This window comes from Heterodontus francisci, chromosome 7 (genome assembly GCF_036365525.1).
Source record: "Heterodontus francisci isolate sHetFra1 chromosome 7, sHetFra1.hap1, whole genome shotgun sequence".
NCBI lineage: Eukaryota > Metazoa > Chordata > Chondrichthyes > Heterodontiformes > Heterodontidae > Heterodontus > Heterodontus francisci.
Genome location: NC_090377.1, coordinates 16,951,876 through 16,971,895, shown reverse-complemented (window position 1 = coordinate 16,971,895; position 20,020 = coordinate 16,951,876). Strand labels below are relative to the sequence as shown.

Genomic DNA, 20,020 nt, shown 5'->3' with positions numbered 1-20,020 from the left:
GGGGGTGGGGCAAGAGATAACAAAGGAGGTGTAGATTGGACAAGGCCACATAGCTGACCAAAAGGTCATGGAGCAAAGGCAAACAATAGGTTAATGGTGTGTTGAAAGACAAAGCATTAGTACAGATAAGGTGTTAACGGACTGAAGATTGAACAGCAGCAAGTGCAAACATGAAAAAAAAACAGTGGGTAAGCAAACTGAACAAACTAAGATGAAATTAAATAAATGCAAAAAAAAAAAGATTGTAAAAACTGTAAAAATGAAAAAAAGAATAACTAAAAAGGAAAGTAAAATGGGGGGGCTGTCACGCTCTGAAATTATTGAACTCAATGTTCAGTCCGGCAGGCTGTAGTGTGCCTAATCGGTAGATGAGATGCCTTTGCTCCATGACCTTTTGGTCAGCTATGTGGCCTTGTCCAATCTACACCTTCTCCTTTGTTATCTCTTGCCCCACCCCCACCTCACTTGCTTATAACCTGTGACATTTCTAATATTTGTCAGTTCCGAAGAAGGATCACTGACCCGAAACGTTAACTCTGCTTCTCTTTCCACACATGCTGCCAGACCTGCTGAGTGGTTCCAGCATTTCTGGTTTTTATTATGGAGATTGAGGACTTAATTTACTCGCCACAGAATTCCCAACCTCTGACCTGCTCTTGTAGCCACAGTATTTATGTGGCTGCTCCAGTTCAGTTTCTGGTCAATGGTAACCCCAAGATGCTGATGGTGGGGGATTCAGCGATGATCAAGGAGAGATGGTTAGTTTCTCTTTTGTTGATGGTCATTGCCTGGCATTCGCATACCGCAAATGTTACTTGCCACCTATCCGCCCAAGCCTGAATACTGCTCATATCTTGTTGCTTGCCGACAGGGACTGCTTCAGTATCTGAGGACTTGCAAATGGTACTAAACACTGTGCAACCATTATCGATGTCCCCACTTCCGCCTTTATGAAGGAAGGCCACTGACGAAGCAGCTGAAGGTGGTTGGGCCGAGGACATTACCCGAGGAATGTCTGCAGCAATGTCCTGGGACTAAGATGATTAGCCTCCAACAACCACAACCATCTTCCTTTGCATTAGGTATGACTCTAATCAGTGGGGAATTTTCCTCCGATTTCCATTGACTTAAATTTTGCTAAGGCTCCATGATTCCATACTTGGTCAAATGCTGCCTTGATATCGAGGGTAATCACTCTCACCTGACCTATGGAGTTCAGCTCTTTTGCCCACGTTTGGACCAATGTTGTAATAAGTTCAGGAGTGAAGAGGTCCTGATGGAATGCAAACTGAGCATCGGTGAGCAGGTTATTGCTGAGTAAGTACCGTTTGATAACACTGTGGACAATACCTTTCATCACTTTGATGATGATTGAGAGTAGACTGATGGGTTGGTAATTGGCTGGATTAGATTTGTCCTGATTTTTGTGGACAGTACATACCTGGGCAGATGCCAGTGTTGTAGCTGTACTGGAACAGTTTGGGTCAGGGCATAGCTAGTTCTGGCGCACAAGTCTTCAGTACTACAGCCGGGATGTTGTCAGGGCCAATAGCCTTTGCTGTATCCAGTGCCTTCATCCATTTCTTGATATCACTTGGAGTGAACTGAATTGGCAGAAGTCTGGCATCTGTGATCCTGGGGACCTCAGGAGCAGGCCAAGATGGATCACCCACCTGGCACTTCTGGCAAAAGATGGTTGAAAATGCTTCAGCCTGGTCTTAGGCGCTGATATGCTGAGCTTCCCCATCATTGAGGATGGGATGTTTGTGGAGCCTCCTCCTCTGGTTAGTTGCCCATCATCATTCATGACCAGATGTAGCAGGACTGCAGAGCTTTTACCTGATCCTTTGGTTGTGGGATCACTTAGCTCTGTCTATAGCATGCCGCTTCCACTGTTAAGCACGCATGGAGTCCTGTGTTCTTCACCAGGTTGGCACCTCAATTTTTGGTATGCCTAGTGCTGCTCCTGGCATACTCTCCTACACTCTTTGTCGAACCAGGGTTGATCCCCAGGCTTGATGATATGGTAGACTGAGGATATGGCAGACCATGAGATTAGAGATTGTGGTTGAATATACTTCTGCTGCTGTTGATTGCCCAGAGCGCCTCATGTCAGTTTTGAGCTGCTGGGTCTGTTCCGCATCTATCCTATTTTAGCACAGTGGTAGTGCCACACATGATGGGAGGGTGGCCTCTGTGAAGAAGGGACTTCATCCCCACAAACACGGTGTGGTGTTTACTCATCCCAATACTGGCATGGACAGATGCATCTGCGACAGGTAGAATGACTAGGACAAGGCCAAGTAGTTTTTGCCCTCGTGTTGGTTTCCACACGATCACTCGATCAGTCGTCGTGCTACCGAGCCACTCTTAATGATGGGCATTCTGTGCTTATATACTTATAGGCAAGTGTCCTGGTTCTCCTTGACCTACCTAATTCAAATAGTCTATCCACCCGGAACACAATCTTATCAAGGAGAAATTAGGATGCTGGTAGGTTTTAAGGAATGTCTTAAAGGAGGAGGGAGGCAGAGTGATTTAGGGAGGAACTTCCAGAGCTTAGGGCTTCAGCAGTTGAAGGCACAGCTGTCAATGGCAGAGTAATTAAAATCAGATGTGCAAGACAGAATTGGAGGACTGCAGAGATCTCAGAGGATCGAGTGCTGAAGGAGGTTTCAGAGAAAGGGATGGGTGGGGTCATGGAGGGATTTGACAGGCTCGATGGTCTACTCCTGCTCCTATTTCTTACGTTCTTATGAAAATAAGGATGAGCACTTTAAATCAAGGCATTGCTGGATCAGGAACCAATGTAGATCAGTGAGCACAGGAGTGTGAGTAAATGATGCGAGTTAGGACACGGGCAGCAGAGTTTTGGATGAGCTCAAGTTTACGAAGCGGGCAGGTAGGAGGCCACTTTCATACCACGTGAAGGGATAAAAACTGGACACAATGGTCTTGATGAGGTCATAGAGTCAGAGTTATACAGCGCAGAAACAGACCCTTCGGCCCATCGCGTCTGTGCCAGCCATCAAGCACCTAACTATTCTAGTCCCATTTTCCAGCACTTGGCCCCTAGCCTTGTAGGCTATGGAGGTCTAAGCAAGGTTTTGCACTTGGGCATTACGGTGCTTACTTTTATATTTGATGTCCTAGCAACACACCCCAGTACTCTTTTTTGTGTTTCACAGACTGATCATGAACCTTTAGGGATTAATGTATTGTAACGCCTAGGACTCTTCCCATTCAAGAGACTTCAGTAGAGTCCTGCTATGTACATGCCTGGCATTGGTCCTGCCCGTGCGCATAACACAACATTTATCGACTTTGTGTCTACTGACAGACACTGGTTCGTTTTCCTTTCCGAATGAGGTCTCTTTTCCCTCATCAAGGGTTTTGCCACGAGCACAAATCTTTGTTATCTCTGAACTGACCAACACATCCCTCAACGCCCCCATCCAGATCAATATCTACAGTGAAGACTAACAGTTTTAACACAGAACTAACACAGATCCCTGCAGGAGCTCACTAGTAACAGATATTTTGAAACCTATGCAGAATTTTGAAGTACCACAGTTCTCCAGTGGCTTCTTCGGCACTGAATTTTCGGCTGCTCTGACAGTAGCTTTCATTGTCTTTCGCTGAGCACGATATTTAACCCTGTTATGTTTCTTCTGTCTGTAGAAGATTTTTGCTCAAGTCTAGTATTTCCTTGCACATGCCCAGTTAGACACTTTGTTCCGTTTTACCTTGCACCCTTCATCTGACTCCAGGGACATATGTGGCTTATGTCTATATTAGAATGGTCTTAAAGATTATTTTTCTGGTGTTTGGTAATACCACCATCAAGTAAGGCTACTTAATCAACCTGATGCAAGCTCTCTGGCATTTTTGAAAATTTCTGAAATGCAAGTACTTGCTCTGATATATGCAAAAAGGGTTAAAAGTTCCCAGTTTCAACAGAACCCATCAGATATTTCTGATAACCTTCCTTCCAGTGCTGACTTGTGTTGGTATAGCGCCTTTCAGTGCATCCCAAAGCACTTTACAGCCAATGACGTACTTTTGGAGTGTAATCACTATTGTAATATAGGAAATACAGCAGCCAATTTGTGCACAGCAAGCTCCCAACAGCAATGTGATAATGACCAGATACTGTTTCTTTTTAGTGATGGATAAATACTGACCACGACAACGGGGTGAACTCCCCTGCTTTTCTTCAAAATAGTTCCTTGAGAGAGCAGATGGGGCTTCTGTTTAATGTCTTATCTGGCACCTCCTATCGTGCAGTAAAGGAGTGTAGCCTGCATTATGTGCTCAAGTCTCTGGAGTGGGTGCTTGAACCTCTGGAGAGGCTGATGAAAGGTCATCTACCTTAAATGATAACTGTTTCTCCCTCCACAGATGCTGCCAGACCTTCTGAGTATTCCCAGCATTTTCTGTTTTATTTCAGATTTCCACCATCCACAGTATTTTGCTTTTATTTGAGGGAGAATGCTGCTTACAGAAAATGAAGGCAATAAACAATGTCACAAAGTATTCCTGCCCTTTTTTTGTGTCAATCATGGCTCAGTTGGTAGCTCTCTTGCCTCTGAGCCACAAACTTGTGGGTTCAAGTCCCACTTCAGGACTTCAGCACAACTATCTAGGCTAACAACTCCAGTGTATACTGAGGGAATGCTGCACTGTGAGAGGTGCCATCGTTCAGACAAGAAGTTAAACCAAGGCGATGTCTGCCTGATCAGGTGGGTGTAAAAGATCCCATGGCATTATTTCAAAAAAAAAGGAGAGTTTTCCCCGGTGTCCTGGCCAATATTTATTCCTCAATCAACATCACAAAAACAGATTATCTGTTTGTCATCATATTACTGTTTGGGGGAGTTTCTGGTGTGCAAATTAGCTGCTGCGTTTCCTACATTACAGCAGTACCTACACTTTAACAATGCTGCATTGGCTGTGGGACTTCCGGTGGTCATAAAAGGCACTATATAAATGCAAGTCTTTATTTTTCAAAAGAAAACGGTAAGGTTGCATATGTTACCAGTTCAATCCAGGAGTTAATGCTGACAGTGACAGGATCCAAGGATTCTACATAGTGCCACCAATGCCTTGGAACAAACAGGACCTAGAGGGAGAAAGCAATTACACGCATGAAGAACACATCAGCAGCAATAAACCCACTGCAAGAAATATCTGTCTGCATTGTCTCATGATTGCTTCAATGTTTACAAACACTAGTATCATTCAATTTTAAATACATAGCACAGAGAAACATATAGCAGATATAATTCTTTGCTATTAAGGATACACGACAGTTTAAAGTTTGCAAACCATTATTGTTCTGCTACACTCATACAGGAATCAACCATGCCATCTGCTCTTATCTGCCAATCTATGCAGAATAAACAGCAGGAAAAGCAGTGCTGATCACAGCAAAAAGGGGCTTCACAGTTGTCACCTTTTGCTAACTTCAAAACCAAGGAGAAAGCAAGATGGGCAAGAAGTCATAGGTGGAATCATGGCCGAGTTTTAACACTGATGAAAGGTCACAACCTGAAATTTAACACTGTTTCTCTCTCCACAGATGCTGCCTGACCTGCTGAGTACTTTCCAGCATTTCCTGTTTTTGTTTCGGTTTCCACACGTAAACTGACGAAACCCAGTTCTACTTCACCACCACCTCTCGACCCCTTCACTGCCTTTGTGTTGTCAAACTGTTTGTCCAACATTCAGTCCTGGATGAATTGTAATTCCTGCCAATTAAACATTGGAAAACTGAAGCTATTGTTTTGGACCCCGGCACAAACTCCATTCCCCAGCCTCTGATTCCATTCCCCTCCCTAACCACTAGCGCACGCTAAAGCAAAAACGGTTTGCAACCTCAGTGTCGTATTTGATCCTGAGCTGAGCTTTTGATCCCATATCCTCTCCATCACAAAACAATGCCTACTTCCACCTGCATAATATCTTTCACCTCTGCCTCACCTCAACTCATCTGCTACTAAAACCCTTCCTGGTGCTTTTGTTACCTCTAGACTTGACTAATCCAATGCTCTGATGAAAGGTCAGACCTGAAATGTTAACTCTGCTTCTCTCTCCACAGACGCTGCCAGACCTGCTGAGCATTGCCAGCACTTAGTTTTTATTTCAGATTTCCAACATTTGCAGTACTTTGCTTTTATTCCAATGCCCTCCTGGCTGGGCTTGCAACTCCCCACCACCCACCCCGCTTCATAAACCTGAGTTTATCCAAACCTCTGCTGCCCATATTCTAACATGTCCCAAGTCTCATTTACTTATCACCTCTATGCTCGCTGACCACTGGCTCCTAAATCCAGCAACACCCATTTTCAAATTCTCATCCGCCTTTTAAAATCCTTCCATACACTCCTCCCTGTAACCTTGTCCCGCTCTACAACCCTCCGAGAACTCTATTTTATTCCAACTGTGCCCAATTGCACATTCCCCAATTCCTTTGTCCCACTATGAGTGACTGTACCTTCAGCTGTCTGGGCCTTAAGCTCTGTAGCTCCCTCCATAAACCTCTCCAAGCTTTCACCTACTTTAAGGTGCAACTCTCTTTTTTAGATCAAGCTTTTGGTTACCTGCCCTAATGTCTCCTCCTTTAGTTCTGTTTCATTTGTTCGTTGATGGTGCTCCTATGAAGCAATACATTATAGGCACTATATAAATGCAAGTGGTATTGTTATTAATATTTTTTTAAAAAACACACGTCCAACCTCTGTCCTACATCTCAGAAATTTCCAGAATTCAAAACTGTGCAATCCAGAACAAGCAGGCAAATTCTGCCTCCAAATGTGGCGAATGTAGTAAAAAGGGAAGGATAGCTTTGAGTCCATGTCCTGGCTTTTTCTTCTGTGCCATCTGTTTCATGGGTGCATTCCTCTTAGACTGCCTCACGAAATAATGCAGCCAAAAAAAAAAATACAAATCACAACTGAATAAACACCCCACATTTATGTAAATTCTTAGCCATAATACTTCACTATACATGGTGTCCATCCAAAACATTTAGCCGAGGCCTCAGGGACACCTTACAACTTGTGTACAAATTTAGAAGATTTGGTCTTCTACCTCATCTCACACCCTTGCTGCTTTGGCTACATAACTAAAAACAGGCCAATTACCACTTGTATACAATTCAAAAGAAGCAAATCACAGCAGGAGCCACTCAACAGATACCCTTGTTAATGGGAATGCTCATTTGAAGTGTGCTTTTTCTCAGAGAGAATCATTCCATTGGAAGAAGTGCTGTTGGGTTAGATCAACAATTAAGACTGCAGATACTGCTTTCTGAGCACGATTCCTCGCCAGCACTGCAGCTGAGCTGATTACTGCTTTAACAGATGTAATTACTTAGGAGCAAATGAAATATAGCTAGTGACAGTGTTGTCACAAATACTAATTAGTAAGTGGCATTACTCTTCGAATTGTTATTTTTCTTTTGACCTATTTGAGGAATAAGCTTTGATAGCATGTTAGCTGCAAGCCCATACACAAAGACGCACAAAACACAAAAGCCATGGATCTGAGGGCAGGCATGGTTGGTGGGCGGGAAGAGAGAGGAAATGCAAAAAAGCAACAGCAGCTTAAATAAGAAGCCTATCAAAAAGTATTAATTACAGCAGCAACATACTCCGCCCACAAGCATGTGAGATGTCTCTACAGTGAGTGTTTTAATAAGCTTAACATTACAGTCTTGGTCCAAGTAAGATTTTAAATAAACCTCAGGGGCTTAAACATCTTCCATGTTTCCAAGTGACCACTCACTTGGAGCCATAAGTTTGGGGGTTCAAGTTCCACTCCAGAGACTTGGAGCTCCAAATCTAGGTCAACACTCCCAGCGCAAGTACTGAGGGAGTGCTGTATTGTTGGAAGTGCCGTCTTTTAGATTAGACTTAAACCAAGGCCTCATCTGCCCTCTCAGGTGGATGTTAAAGATTCCATGGCGCTATTTTGAATAGCAGGCACGTTCTCCACAGTGCCCTGGCCAACCTGTTCATTACCTCATTGCTGTTTGTGGGATCTTTCTGTGCACATATGGCTGCTGTGTTTCCTATATTACAACAATGACCACATTTCAAAAGTGAAGTGCTTTAAAATGTCCTGAGGTTGTGAAAGGTATCAAAAAATACAAGCCACACAAATGTTGAAGAAATCTAGACAACTGCACAAATTCCATCGAGCAGCCTGTGTATAGGCCACAGTCTGTTCTACCAGAGTCTGAAGCTCCGGTTGGCACAAATCTGATCGAGTTCGAAACCAATTTCTGCCAAGATGATGACATTGTGTTTGAAGACTGCAAGTATATGGACAGAGAAGAGTTAATAATAAATGGTCATTAAGTAATTGGATAGGATAAACTCTAGCTCATCTAAAACTCTGCTGCTCATATTTTAACACGCAACAAATCTTGTTCACCCATCACCCCTATTCTCACTGACCTATATTGCAATCCTCCCACTTCAGCAACGCCTTGATTTTAAAATTCTCATACTTGTTTTCAAATCCGTCCTTGACCTCAGCCCTCCCTATCTCTGTAATCTCCTCTGGCTCTAAAACCTTCTGAGATCTCGGCCCTCTTCCAATTCTGGCCTGTTGTGCAGCCCTGATTTTAATCGCTCCAGTACTGGCAGCCGTGCTTTCAATTGTGGAGTCCCCTCCCTAAACCTCTTGGCCTTGCTACCTCTTTTTCCTCCTTTAAACAGGCTCCTTGGCCAAAGAGGAAAGTTTTAAGCTTTTGGTCATCTGTCCTAATATCTCCTTAAGGGGCTCATTTGAAAGTTTGTCTGATAACGCCCTTATGAGGCACCTGGGAACATTTTACTACTTTAAGGGTGCTATATAAATGCAATTATTTTTTGATCCATTCTTGTTCCCATATTTTTACTTTTTTTTCTGGTTTACACTATGTGAGAAAAAAATTGTTTCAGCAATTCACCAAAATTCCTGATCAGCACGTAGGATTTCTTGTCAGATTTTATTAAAATTAACTATTCTTCATTAAGATAGTGTCTGAAATTACCATAAGTGAGCACTGCCATCCATCATGTTAATATACGAAACAAACCATGATATTTCACCATTGGATTTTGAGGCACAGAGTTTACACTCAGAATGATCGATTTTTTTTCTATCCCTATTTATTAAATCGTAATTCAAGCTTTCCAATTTACTGTTGCATTTCAGAAAGTAATTTTACAAACACTTTTACAAAATAAGCATAAACGAATGAGCAATTAATTCGACGCATCAACTCAGTGGGTTACATTGTGTTTGAACATGCAATTGAAAAATGTATCGAACTATTTATTTATTTAGAGATACAGCACTGAAACAGGCCCTTCGGCCCACCGAATCTGTGCCAACCAACAACCACCCATTTTTACTAACCCTGCAGTAATCCCATATTCCCTACCACCTACCTACACTAGGGGCAATTTACAATGGCCAATTTACCTATCACCTGCAAGTCTTTAGCTGTGGGAGGAAACCGGAGCACCCGGAGAAAACCCACGCGGTCACAGGGAGAACTTGCAAACTCCTCACAGGCAGTACCCAGAATTGAACCCGGGTCCCTGGAGCTGTGAGGCAGAGGCACTGCGCCACTGTGCCGCCCTAATGGGGCTAACAAAAAGATAACTTGTGCAAACTAATTGGAAAGGGAAGAACATCTCAAAATAAAACAGTCCACATGTCAACTGACAACCCAAGTTATGTTGTCACGCTGGCTCAGTATCACTGTACCACACACTAACCATTGCAAGGCTACTTTAGTACAGTCTGTTGTGATGACAGAGCAAGTGCAACAATAAAAACCCTCATATGAAATGCAATTAAGCGGTTCTTGAGTCTGGGTAAACAATAAAGCCTTGCAACTCCAATATTTTTCCAACATCTTGCGTCGTCCATCTTAAGCTATTAGTAACATGCATTTTGTGCATGTCCACTGCTGACCCCTTCAATCATTAATTCCAGGTACCAGCCGAACATAGAGCCAGAACTGAGAGGTGAGTAGGACAAGTACTGAAACAAGATGGTCACTATCGCCATCTTCACCGCAAACATTTTAATTCAATTTGAAAACTTTAAGTTTCTATCAAAACTAGCATGTGAAGAAAGTCAGCACAACTGGACTGTTCTCCTTCGAGCAAAGTTTAAGGGGTGATTTAGTAGAGGTGTTCAAACTTACGAGTAGTTTTGATAGTGTAAGGGAGACAGTATTGTAGTGGTAATATGACTGGACTAGTACTCCAGAGGTGCAAGCTAATGCCCTGGGGACATGAGTTCAAATCCCATCATTGCATCTGGTGGAATTTAAATTCGCTGGCAGCAAACCATTCAGTTGTCAAGGGTTATTGGGAATGGGCAACAAATGCTGGCCTCTTCAGCAACGCCTACATCCCATGAAAGAATTTGTTTTTTAAAAAAAGCTAGAGTCAGGTCAGTAACCAGAGGACACAGTTTAAGATAATTGGCAAAAATGCCAAAGGGGAGGTGAGAATTGTTTCTATGCAGTGAGTTATGATGAATTGGAATGCACTGCCTGAAAAAGGTGGTGGAAGCAGACTCAATAACTTTCAAAAGAAAATTGGAAATATAGTTGAAATGGAAAAATTTACAGCGTTGGGGTAAAAGAGCAGAGGAGTGGAACTAATTGGAAAATGCATTCAGTGAGCCAGCACAGGCACAATGGGCCAAATGGCCTCCTTCTGTGCTGTATGAACTTTGATATGCAGCAAGAAGGTCTTGCTGTTAGCTGATGGACCTTTTCTCCCCCCCTCAATGGCAGCATCAAACACTCCAAATTCAGGATGGCACAAACCAGAGACTAAAACCTACTGCACTTCATAACAACTTGCCTTAACCACAAATATAGAGCAGCAGCCCTTACTGCATCAGCACAAGAACAAAAATCAGTAAGGAATGAAACTGCTAATTTAGTGATGACATGAGTCAAATTATGTGATTCTCTGTTATGTCTGTATGCAGAATGTTTCAACTTCATATTTGCTGCAAAGATACTTGAAATCTGCAGCCAAGTTCCCTCCAGAAAGTAAGAACTTGCATTTCTATAGCACCTTTCATAACTTCAGGGTATCCCAAAGGCTTTAGAGTCAATGAAACACTTTTCAAGTGTAGTTACTGCTGGGTAATGCAGAAAAGTGGCAGTCAATTTGTGCACAGCAAGCTACCACAAACAGCAATGGGATAGTGAACAGGTAATTGTATTTTTTAAAAAGTGATTCTGGTTGTGGGATAACTATTGGCCAGGAATCCAAGAAGCTCTTCACCGAAATTGTGCCAGGGGATTTTTTTACATCCAGAGAGGTGGCAGTCAGGGCCTTGGTTTAATGTCCCATCTGAAAGGCAGCAACTGAAGCATCGGCCTAGATTTTGTGCTTTATGTTTTTGGAGTTGAAACCCCAACCTTCTGACTCAGAGGTGAGATTGCTACCCACTGAGCTACATTTGACAATTAGAATTAGAACATTACAGCGCAATACAGGCCCTTCGGCCCTCGATGTTGCGCCGACCTGTGAAACCATCTGACCTACACTATTCCATTTTCATCCATATGTCTATCCAATGACCACTTAAATGCCCTTAAAGTTGGCAAGTCTACTACTGTTGCAGGCAGGGCGTTCCATGCCCCTACTACTCTCTGAGTAAAGAAACTACCTGACATCTGTCCTATATCTATCACCCCTCAACTTAAAGCTATGTCCCCTCGTGTTTCAGAATACAGAATACAGCAACTCAATTTGCTTTACCAAAGGCAAGCATAAAAACTATTTGAAGTCAGAGATAACCCTATTGAGACCCAAACTATTACAGCACACAAACTGACCCATCAATTCCATGCCAGCACTTTTCTCCATGAGCCACTTAATGTCATTCCCCTGCTTGCCCTCTGCGCCCTTTAATAATCTTTTGAAAGCTCAATCTAATCCCCATTGAAATGGATTTTATTTGAACAATCTGTGGTGGAGAATTCTAAATTTAATTCTTCTGGTTATTGGTTCCCAGTGGCACCTTCACACTGACTAGTGGATACAATCAATCACCATTTACTTATGAAAGCACCTCAAAATCTTGAAAACCCCTTAATCTTCACAGCTCCAGTGAATAAGAAAACCCCAATTTCTCAAGTTGACCTTCATTGCTACAAGCCCCTCTTCCCTGGTAACATCTTACTGTGATGGTCATCATTGCCATTGACTCTTAAGTACACCAAGTTCACTTCAGATATTGATACTCACTGGCTTCTAAACTATACAGAGGCAAGAACAACATGGTAAAGATGGATGGAAAACATGGCACAGGACTCCATTTTCAGAACAAGCTTGGTCTCACTCGTCACTGAGGAGGCTCAACGTCTACATGACTATTATTCTAAGCATGTGATCACTTCACTGGAGGGGCAATTTGAGGAGTCAAATTATTTTTTTTAAAAACAAAGCTCATACAATGTAATATGTCTCACATCCGAGGCCTGGTCAGCAGTTAAGTGAGGACACTCGCTGCCAATCTCAACGAAGGTTGCCCACAAAGATCTAGTGAGCTCTGTAGTATGGATTTTTCCTTTCCCAACGTTAATTCCATTCTGGCGCCAGCTATAGGGGACTTTTTTTTTATTCATGAGATATGAGTGTCGCTGGCCAGGCCAGCATTTATTGCCCATCCCTAATTCCCTTGAGAAGGTGGTGGTGAGCTGCCTTCTTGAAGCGCCGCAGTCCATGCGGGATAGGTACACCTACAGTGCTATTGACTTCGTAGTGGTTAGATACAACTGAGTGGCTTGCTAGGCCATTTCAGAGGGCATGTAAGAGTCAACCACATTGCTGTGGGTCTAGAGTCACATGTAGGCCAGACCGGGTAAGGACAGCAGATTTCCTTCCCTAAAGGACATTAGTGAACCAGATGGGTTTTTACAACAATCGACAATGGTTTCATGGCCATCATTAGTCTAGTTTTTTAATTCCAGATTTATTAATTGAATTCAAATTCCACCTTCTGCTGTGGTGGGATCTGAACCCTGTCCCCAGAGCAATAACCTGGGTCTCTGGGTCACTAGTCCAGTGACAATACCACTACGCCACCGCCTCCCCCAAGGATCTCCAGTATCCAGCAACAGTGATGTCATCAATCAACCGAGAATTCTCACAGACAGCAAACCAGGAAGTAAGAGTCAGGATTTTATCATTCACTTTTTGTAATTTTACAGGAAGTGAAATAAACATTGAGATGTACAGGAGTTTATAGTAGAAGCTGAAATAGCAAACATTAAAAAAAACAATTATTTTAAAAATCTATGGAATTTTTAACATGACATGGAGAAATTTGGCAATCCACAAATATAAAACTATTTTCTGGACCAGGAGAGTTGTTCAGCAGTAATTTATGACTCCGTACACTTAAAAACCCAGTTATACTTCATTCAACATGGCATAACTTTTTCAAGGGTTTTTTTACAGCCAAAATAATAGTTATAAAGTAGAAGTTCACATCAATTCAGTGATTTCCATATGTATGAAATTCAACAGCACACCCTGTGGAGGAGCAGAGAATCAATGACAGCAACTGCTGGATTTCTGCGTTGTGTGTGGACTTCCAAAGTTACTGCCAATTTCAGAGTTATGATGGCGAACGCTGACAGTTATATCATTACAACGGCAAAATCTGGCCCCATATGAGCCTTTAGAAATTAACAAAAGTCATCCAGTTAAAACAAATTCAAAATTCAAACTCAAGGTTTGAACGCACAACCATTTGGTTGGAAGCCAGTACTCAAGATTCTGAACTTCCATTAGTTAAGCACTCACCACATTCCAGCATTTGACATAGAGACAGATCACAATGAAATTCATCAAAAAAAAACTGATTTTTCCCAGTCGATTTTAGCATAGGCATAAAAAAATGACTGCCCCTTGCCCAAGCAGAATGTGCATTCTTAGAGCATGTCAAATGCTCAGTTGGTTTTGCTTTCACCACAAAATGTGTGGGTCTTTGTCACCATGCCAGGTTCAAAATGCAGTTCACAGATGTCTCTATCTAAACAATGGTAAATGTATTACAAAGTGAGAATATTCAAACATATAAAAACTGCCCAGCCATATACGCAAGTCTTTAAACTGCTGTTTCTGTCCGGTGCAGTCTTAGCCTACAGGGCTTTAGCCTATTTCAATGTCATTTAAAAAATGTAGACAGTGGAGATTTTCTCAAAGATATTTTGTCTTTCTTGTAATAGTCCCAAATTCTGGAGAAGTCAACAACAGTTTTTAAAGCCATAATAAATCTAAATGTTGAAGGTTACTGTGGTTTTTAAGTCAATTTTAGAAGAACAAGGTGAAATCAGGACAAGATGATTTAATTGCACCATAACTGCTGGGCTTAATGAGTGAGTGCACCACATGGTGTAGTACAAACTGAGATGCCAGATTCGGTCACACCGTGTACTGCTTTGGTTCCCTTAACTAAGGAAGGATATACTTGTCTTAGGGGACTGCAATGAAGGCTCACTAGACTGAGTCCTGGGATGAGGGGATTGCCCTATGAGGAAAGATTAAGTAGACTGGGCCTACATTTCCTAGAGTTTAGAATAACGAGAGGTGATCGCGTTGTTTGGAGGATGTTTCTCCTGGCTGGAGAGTGTAAAACTAGGGTTCAGAGTCTCAGAATAAGCAGTCAGCTGTTTAGGAGAGAGATGAGGAGAAATTTCTCAAAAGGGTTGTGAATCTTTGGAATTCCTTTTCCCAGAGGGCTGTGGGTGCTGTTGTTGAGCAGATTCAAGACAAAGATTGAAAGAATTTTGGATACTAAGAGAATCAAGGGATATGGAGATAAGGCAGGTAAGTGGAGTGAGGTAGATGATCAGCTATGATCTTACCAAATGGTGGAGCAGGCTCACTGCGTCGAATGGCCTACTCTTGTTCCTATATCTAATGACCCTTCATCTGGTTGAATGACGATTTCAACTGAAAAGGTAATGGAGACCTCTGAGCTAAGTTACGGAGGATGACAGGGGAAAGCAGGGAAGAATTTTCTCATTGAAATTCCATACTTTTGGATTTCGAGTGAGCACATTTAGCTGTAACGCCCCACTCTCCCAGGGAGAAATAGTCAGCCACCATTTACTGTCTGGGTTCACACAGACGGAATGGCTAATAAGACACATCAAGACACTGGACAGCTGCTGGAACCCATGGAATGCCCTCTGAAGTAGCCTAGTTACTCAACTGTAAACAAACCCACTACCATATTCGCAGGGCAACTAGGGATGGGAAATAAATGCGGCTTTGCCTGTGCTATCCAGATCCTGAAAACAATTTGAAAAACGCTTCATTACTCTCTTGAAGATACTGGTAAATGGCTCTACGAGGGCTACTCACAAAACTGCTGCTTAAAAGTCAGGTAATCTAACAGCTTGACTTATATAGCATCTGTAATGTAGTAAGATGTCCCAAGACACTTCACAGGAATGCTTTCAAACAAAATTTGACACCGAGCCACACAAGGAGATGTTAGGACAGGTGAGCTCAGAGATAGGTTTTAGGGAGCGTCTTAAAAAAAGAGAGGTAGTGATGGAAGGAATTCCAGAGGTTGGTGAAGGTAGTGGTGGATTAAAATCGGAGATGTGCAAAATGCCAGAATTGGAGGAGGACAGAGATCTCAGAGGATTGTAGGGCCGAGATTAGGAGAGGCAAGACCATGGAGGGATTTGAAGACAAGGATGAAAGTGTTAAAATCGAAGCATTTCCAGACCAGGAGTGGCAAGGTTGATAAGTGAACATGACTTGGTGCAAGTTAGGATACGGTCTGCAGAGTTTTGGAATGAACTCAAGTTTATGGAAGGTAGGAGATAGGAGGACAGCCAGGAGTACACTGGAATAGTATAGAGGTAACAAAAGCATGGATGAAAGTTTCAGCAGCAGATGAGCTAAAGAAGGGCAACGTTACAAAGGTAGAAGTAGGTGGTCTTGGTGACGGAGCAGATATGTGGTCGGAAGCTCAACTCCGGGTCAAATCCAGTATGTGAAACTCAGACATTCCATTGAAGCGATAAGGCATAACATAATTACAATTTTTTTAAGCACTCTATTTATAGCATAGCTCTAAAGAACTACTCAACGAAAACTGAGAAATGAAGTCCACTGCGATGCATCATTCACAATGATCATCCAAAACCAAGAAACAATTCAGATCAGCCATGATCTAATTAAATGACATGAAAGGCCTGAGGGGCTGAATGGCCTCCGCCTGGTTCCTCGGTTGCTAAATTCTGGCAAAAAACACAATCTTACCTCTCCTGGGTGCAAGGTCACAGCATGCAGTCTGGCTGCACGAAATCGAGGGAAGCGCTCCAAATCAGGGTTGACCACGTTCACACTGCTAAATATACTAGACTCTTCATAAGGAATTCTGGTGGAATACAGGTAGGTGGTGTCTTCTGGGGGGAAAAGATGCCATCGTTTTCTAAAAATGTATTTTAAAAAAAGCACTTCCTTAATTATTCCAACGAGAAAAACGTTCCTGCATATAGTAGTTAAAAGTTCTTTTCCCTTAAAACTTAACCTATCTCTCAGAGCCGTGCATAGTCTCAAGCTGGTGGCAAACTTTCTAAGGGCAATATTATTTCAGATAGTGTACAACTCTCACTCAATTGTCCTTCCATTCCGGTAAGAGGCACCTGACCTCTGCTTGGCACCTCTCCAGAGCAGTGTAGCCTACACTGGCAATTCAGGAACCTGCAATCCCTTGATTCTCTAAGCAATTTAAACATCTATCTATCTATCCCAGCCTTGAATATACTCAATAATGGAGCACAACCTTTTAGGGTAGAGAATTCCAAAGATTGCCAACCCTCTGAGTAAAAGCAAATTCTCATCTGTAGTGCTACAGCATCCTATAATACTCCAATTGTTGAAGCACTTCACCCATTCCATCAAAATATTCATTTATATTTTTTATATTGGGATTTTTTTTTTAAGGAATAAAGGAAACTTTCAGCCAAATAGTCTGGCTAGCAGACAGTAGGGATAAACAGGGCATTTTTTTTTTTATTTAGAGAGATACAGCACTGAAACAGGCCCTTCGGCCCACCGAGTCTGTGCCGACCATCAACCACCCATTTATACTAATCCTACATTAATCCCATTGCCCTCTCACATCCCCACCTTCCCTTCAATCCCCTACCACCTACCTATACTAGGGGCAATTTATAATGGCCAATTAACCTATCAACCTGTAAATCTTTGGCTGTGGAAGGAAACCGGAGCACCCGGTGGAAACCCACGCGGTCACAGGGAGAACTTGCAAACTCCACACAGGCATTACCCAGAATCAAACCCAGGTCGCTGCAGCTGTGAGGCTGCGGTGCTACAGCATTTCCAGGCTGTAACAAGTGGAATGCTGTAAGGATCAGTGCTGGTGCCTCAGCTATTTACAACCCATATTAATGATTTGGAGACTGAGAATAATGTATCCAAAGCAGCACATTTCTTAAAGACATCAAACATTTAAATGTTAATTTTGAGATGCACTCATACAAGGAACACAAAGTTAGCATGCTGGTACAGCAAGCAATTAGGAAGGCAAATAGCATGTTGGTCTTTATTGCAAGGGGGCCGAGTGCAAGAACAAGGCAGTCTTACTACAATTGTCTAGGGCTTTGGTGAGACCACACCTGAAGTACAATGCGCAATTTTGGTCTCCATATCCAAGGAAGGATATACTTGCCCTGGAAGTGGTACAGCAAAGGTTCACTAAATTGGTTCCTGAGATGAGACGGTTGTCCTACGATGAGAGGCTGAGTAAATATCTCTGGGGTTTAGAAGAATGAGAGGTGATCTCATTGCAAAACACAAGATTCTGAAGTAGCTTGACAGGGTAGACACGAAGGTTTTTCCCCTGGCTGGGGAATCTAGAACACAGGGGCACATCAGGATAAGGGGTCAGTCATTTAAGACTGAGATGAGGAGCATTTGTTTTCACTCAGAGGGTTGTGAATCTTTGGAATTCTCTACCCTAGAGGGTTGTGCTCCATCACTGAGTATATTCACGGCTGGGATAGACAGATTTTTAAATCTGAGAATCAAAGGATATGGGGAGTAGGCAGGAAAGCGGAGTTAAGGCAGGCTCGAGGGGACCACGTAGTCAACTCCTGCCCTATTTCTTATGTTCATATATTGCTTTTACACTTCAGCATCAAATATTTCCTGCCCAGGTACTGCGCAGAGTAAATCTCTCTCTATTGTTCTTGAACCAAAGCCAAAGACCTAATATTGTTATTGTCACCTCCTGCACCTTACGATCACTCTGAGTGTGACTGACAATTTAAGTGTCAAATTATGGCAATTTTGTGCTGTGGCTGCATGCTCACTATTTTATGACTTAAGGATGCCCTGAGCTCATTTCACCTACTACAAACTAGATAAAGGAAACTTTCAGCCAATTAGTCTGGGCTGTATTTAAATCCAAGTCTCAGCAGTAAATAGACAACATTCTAAACCACTGCACCATCCTGTCACTGAACTGAAAAGATAATTGCTAAAAGCTGTTGATTTTCAGTAAATTGGCTTTACAGTAAAGGAACAATTCTTCCAAGAGTCAGGAGTTCAGTGGACTCAACCATAAATTGCAGACTTTTTTTTTTAAAATGAAGGCATATTATCAGAGATGGGTAAAGCAAGACGCATGATCCACCTTTTCAGTTGAGGTAATGGCATAAGACCATCAGATATATTGGGACCAAAATAAATTATTCTGTTGAGGGAAGATGGAGAGATATCGTTCCATCAGGTTGTTGGTGAGGCTCAAAAGGCATTATTAGAAAATACTTCCCTCGTATTACTTCGACTAGAGACATCAAGTAAACAAGGATTGGAAATGATCTCAGTGACAAATATCTGAACCTCGAAACGTATTCAGACCTTCTCCTGACTCAGTTTACATAAATCTTGTTGTAGTTCAGTAAACAACCACGTGCAGTGGGAGGGGTATTTAAACTCAACCCAAGCCTGGACTGCCAGAATTTGCAACCTTATTTGAGACTTGGCACAAGAGACAGTTCTTGTAGATAGTTGGAGATTGCTGCACACCACAGGAACAAGCCTTTGTTTCATTCACCGCCACATGATCCGAAACTTTTAAAATGATCTCTATCAGATTTCAAAGTCACCTTCCAAAGCTGCACCAAGTCAGTTTATCTAAACAAACAGGTGACCTTCTTTAGATCATGGTCCAACTTCTGCAACCTTTGCCACTGCTTTTGTTCAACCAAAACTAAATTACTGACCCTTTTAAACAGAGCAAGTAACAGGCTTGTTGCATAATAACAGCATTCCAGATGTATCTCCCATATTCCCATGGGACAAGGCCAAAGCTTCCTCAGAGGTGCAGTCATTTACTTGCAAAACATTCAAAGTTGAAAAGGATTCAGAATCTTGAAAGAGAGTTTGAAGCCCTGGAGAAATTACATAAACCAAGCAGACTGTACACAATTCAGTTAAATCTGCAATGTAACCCAACCCTTTCCTCCCACAAAGCAGAATGTTCCCACTTTTGAGCTAGGCAAAACTGCCCTCCAAAATTGTGATAAAACTTGAAGTTCTCTATTCTAGTAGCATCCACTTTCTTGAACCAGCAACACAATAATTGTGAGCAATTAATAATGTTAATAAGGCTTGTATTCCCTTAAGCATTAAAGATGGATAATCTAATTGAGGTGTTTAAAGATTTGACAAGAGTAGATACAGGGAAACTATTTCCCCTAGTGGGGGAGTAGGGAACAAGGGTTCATAGCCGTAAAATTAGAGCTAGGCTATTTAGGGGTGATGTCAGGAAGCATTTCTTCACACAAAGGGTAGTGGAAATCTGGAACTCTTCCCAGCCCCCTACCCACACCCTGCAAAAAAAACTGTCAAGGCTGGGGGTCAATTGAAAGAATTGAGACTGATGGATTTTTGATAGGAAAGGGTATTAAGTGATTCGCACACAAGGC

The 20,020-nt window shown here is 42.3% G+C and overlaps 1 protein-coding gene across 5 annotated transcripts in view; it reads right to left on the bottom strand.

Annotated features, from left to right (window-relative positions):
• hspbap1 (hspb associated protein 1) overlaps positions 1-20,020 on the bottom strand; it is a 78,615-nt gene that overhangs the window by 13,698 nt on the left and 44,897 nt on the right. For 3 of the 5 annotated variants that reach the window (XM_068034847.1, XM_068034850.1, XM_068034849.1), the window contains 2 exons: positions 16,323-16,494; positions 5,039-5,122 (listed from right to left, as the gene is read on the bottom strand). In XM_068034847.1, the coding sequence (XP_067890948.1) occupies positions 5,039-5,122; positions 16,323-16,494 (256 nt within the window). The remainder of the gene's footprint in view (positions 1-5,038; positions 5,123-16,322; positions 16,495-20,020) is intronic. The other 2 variants (XM_068034848.1, XM_068034851.1) reach the window with 1 other exon arrangement.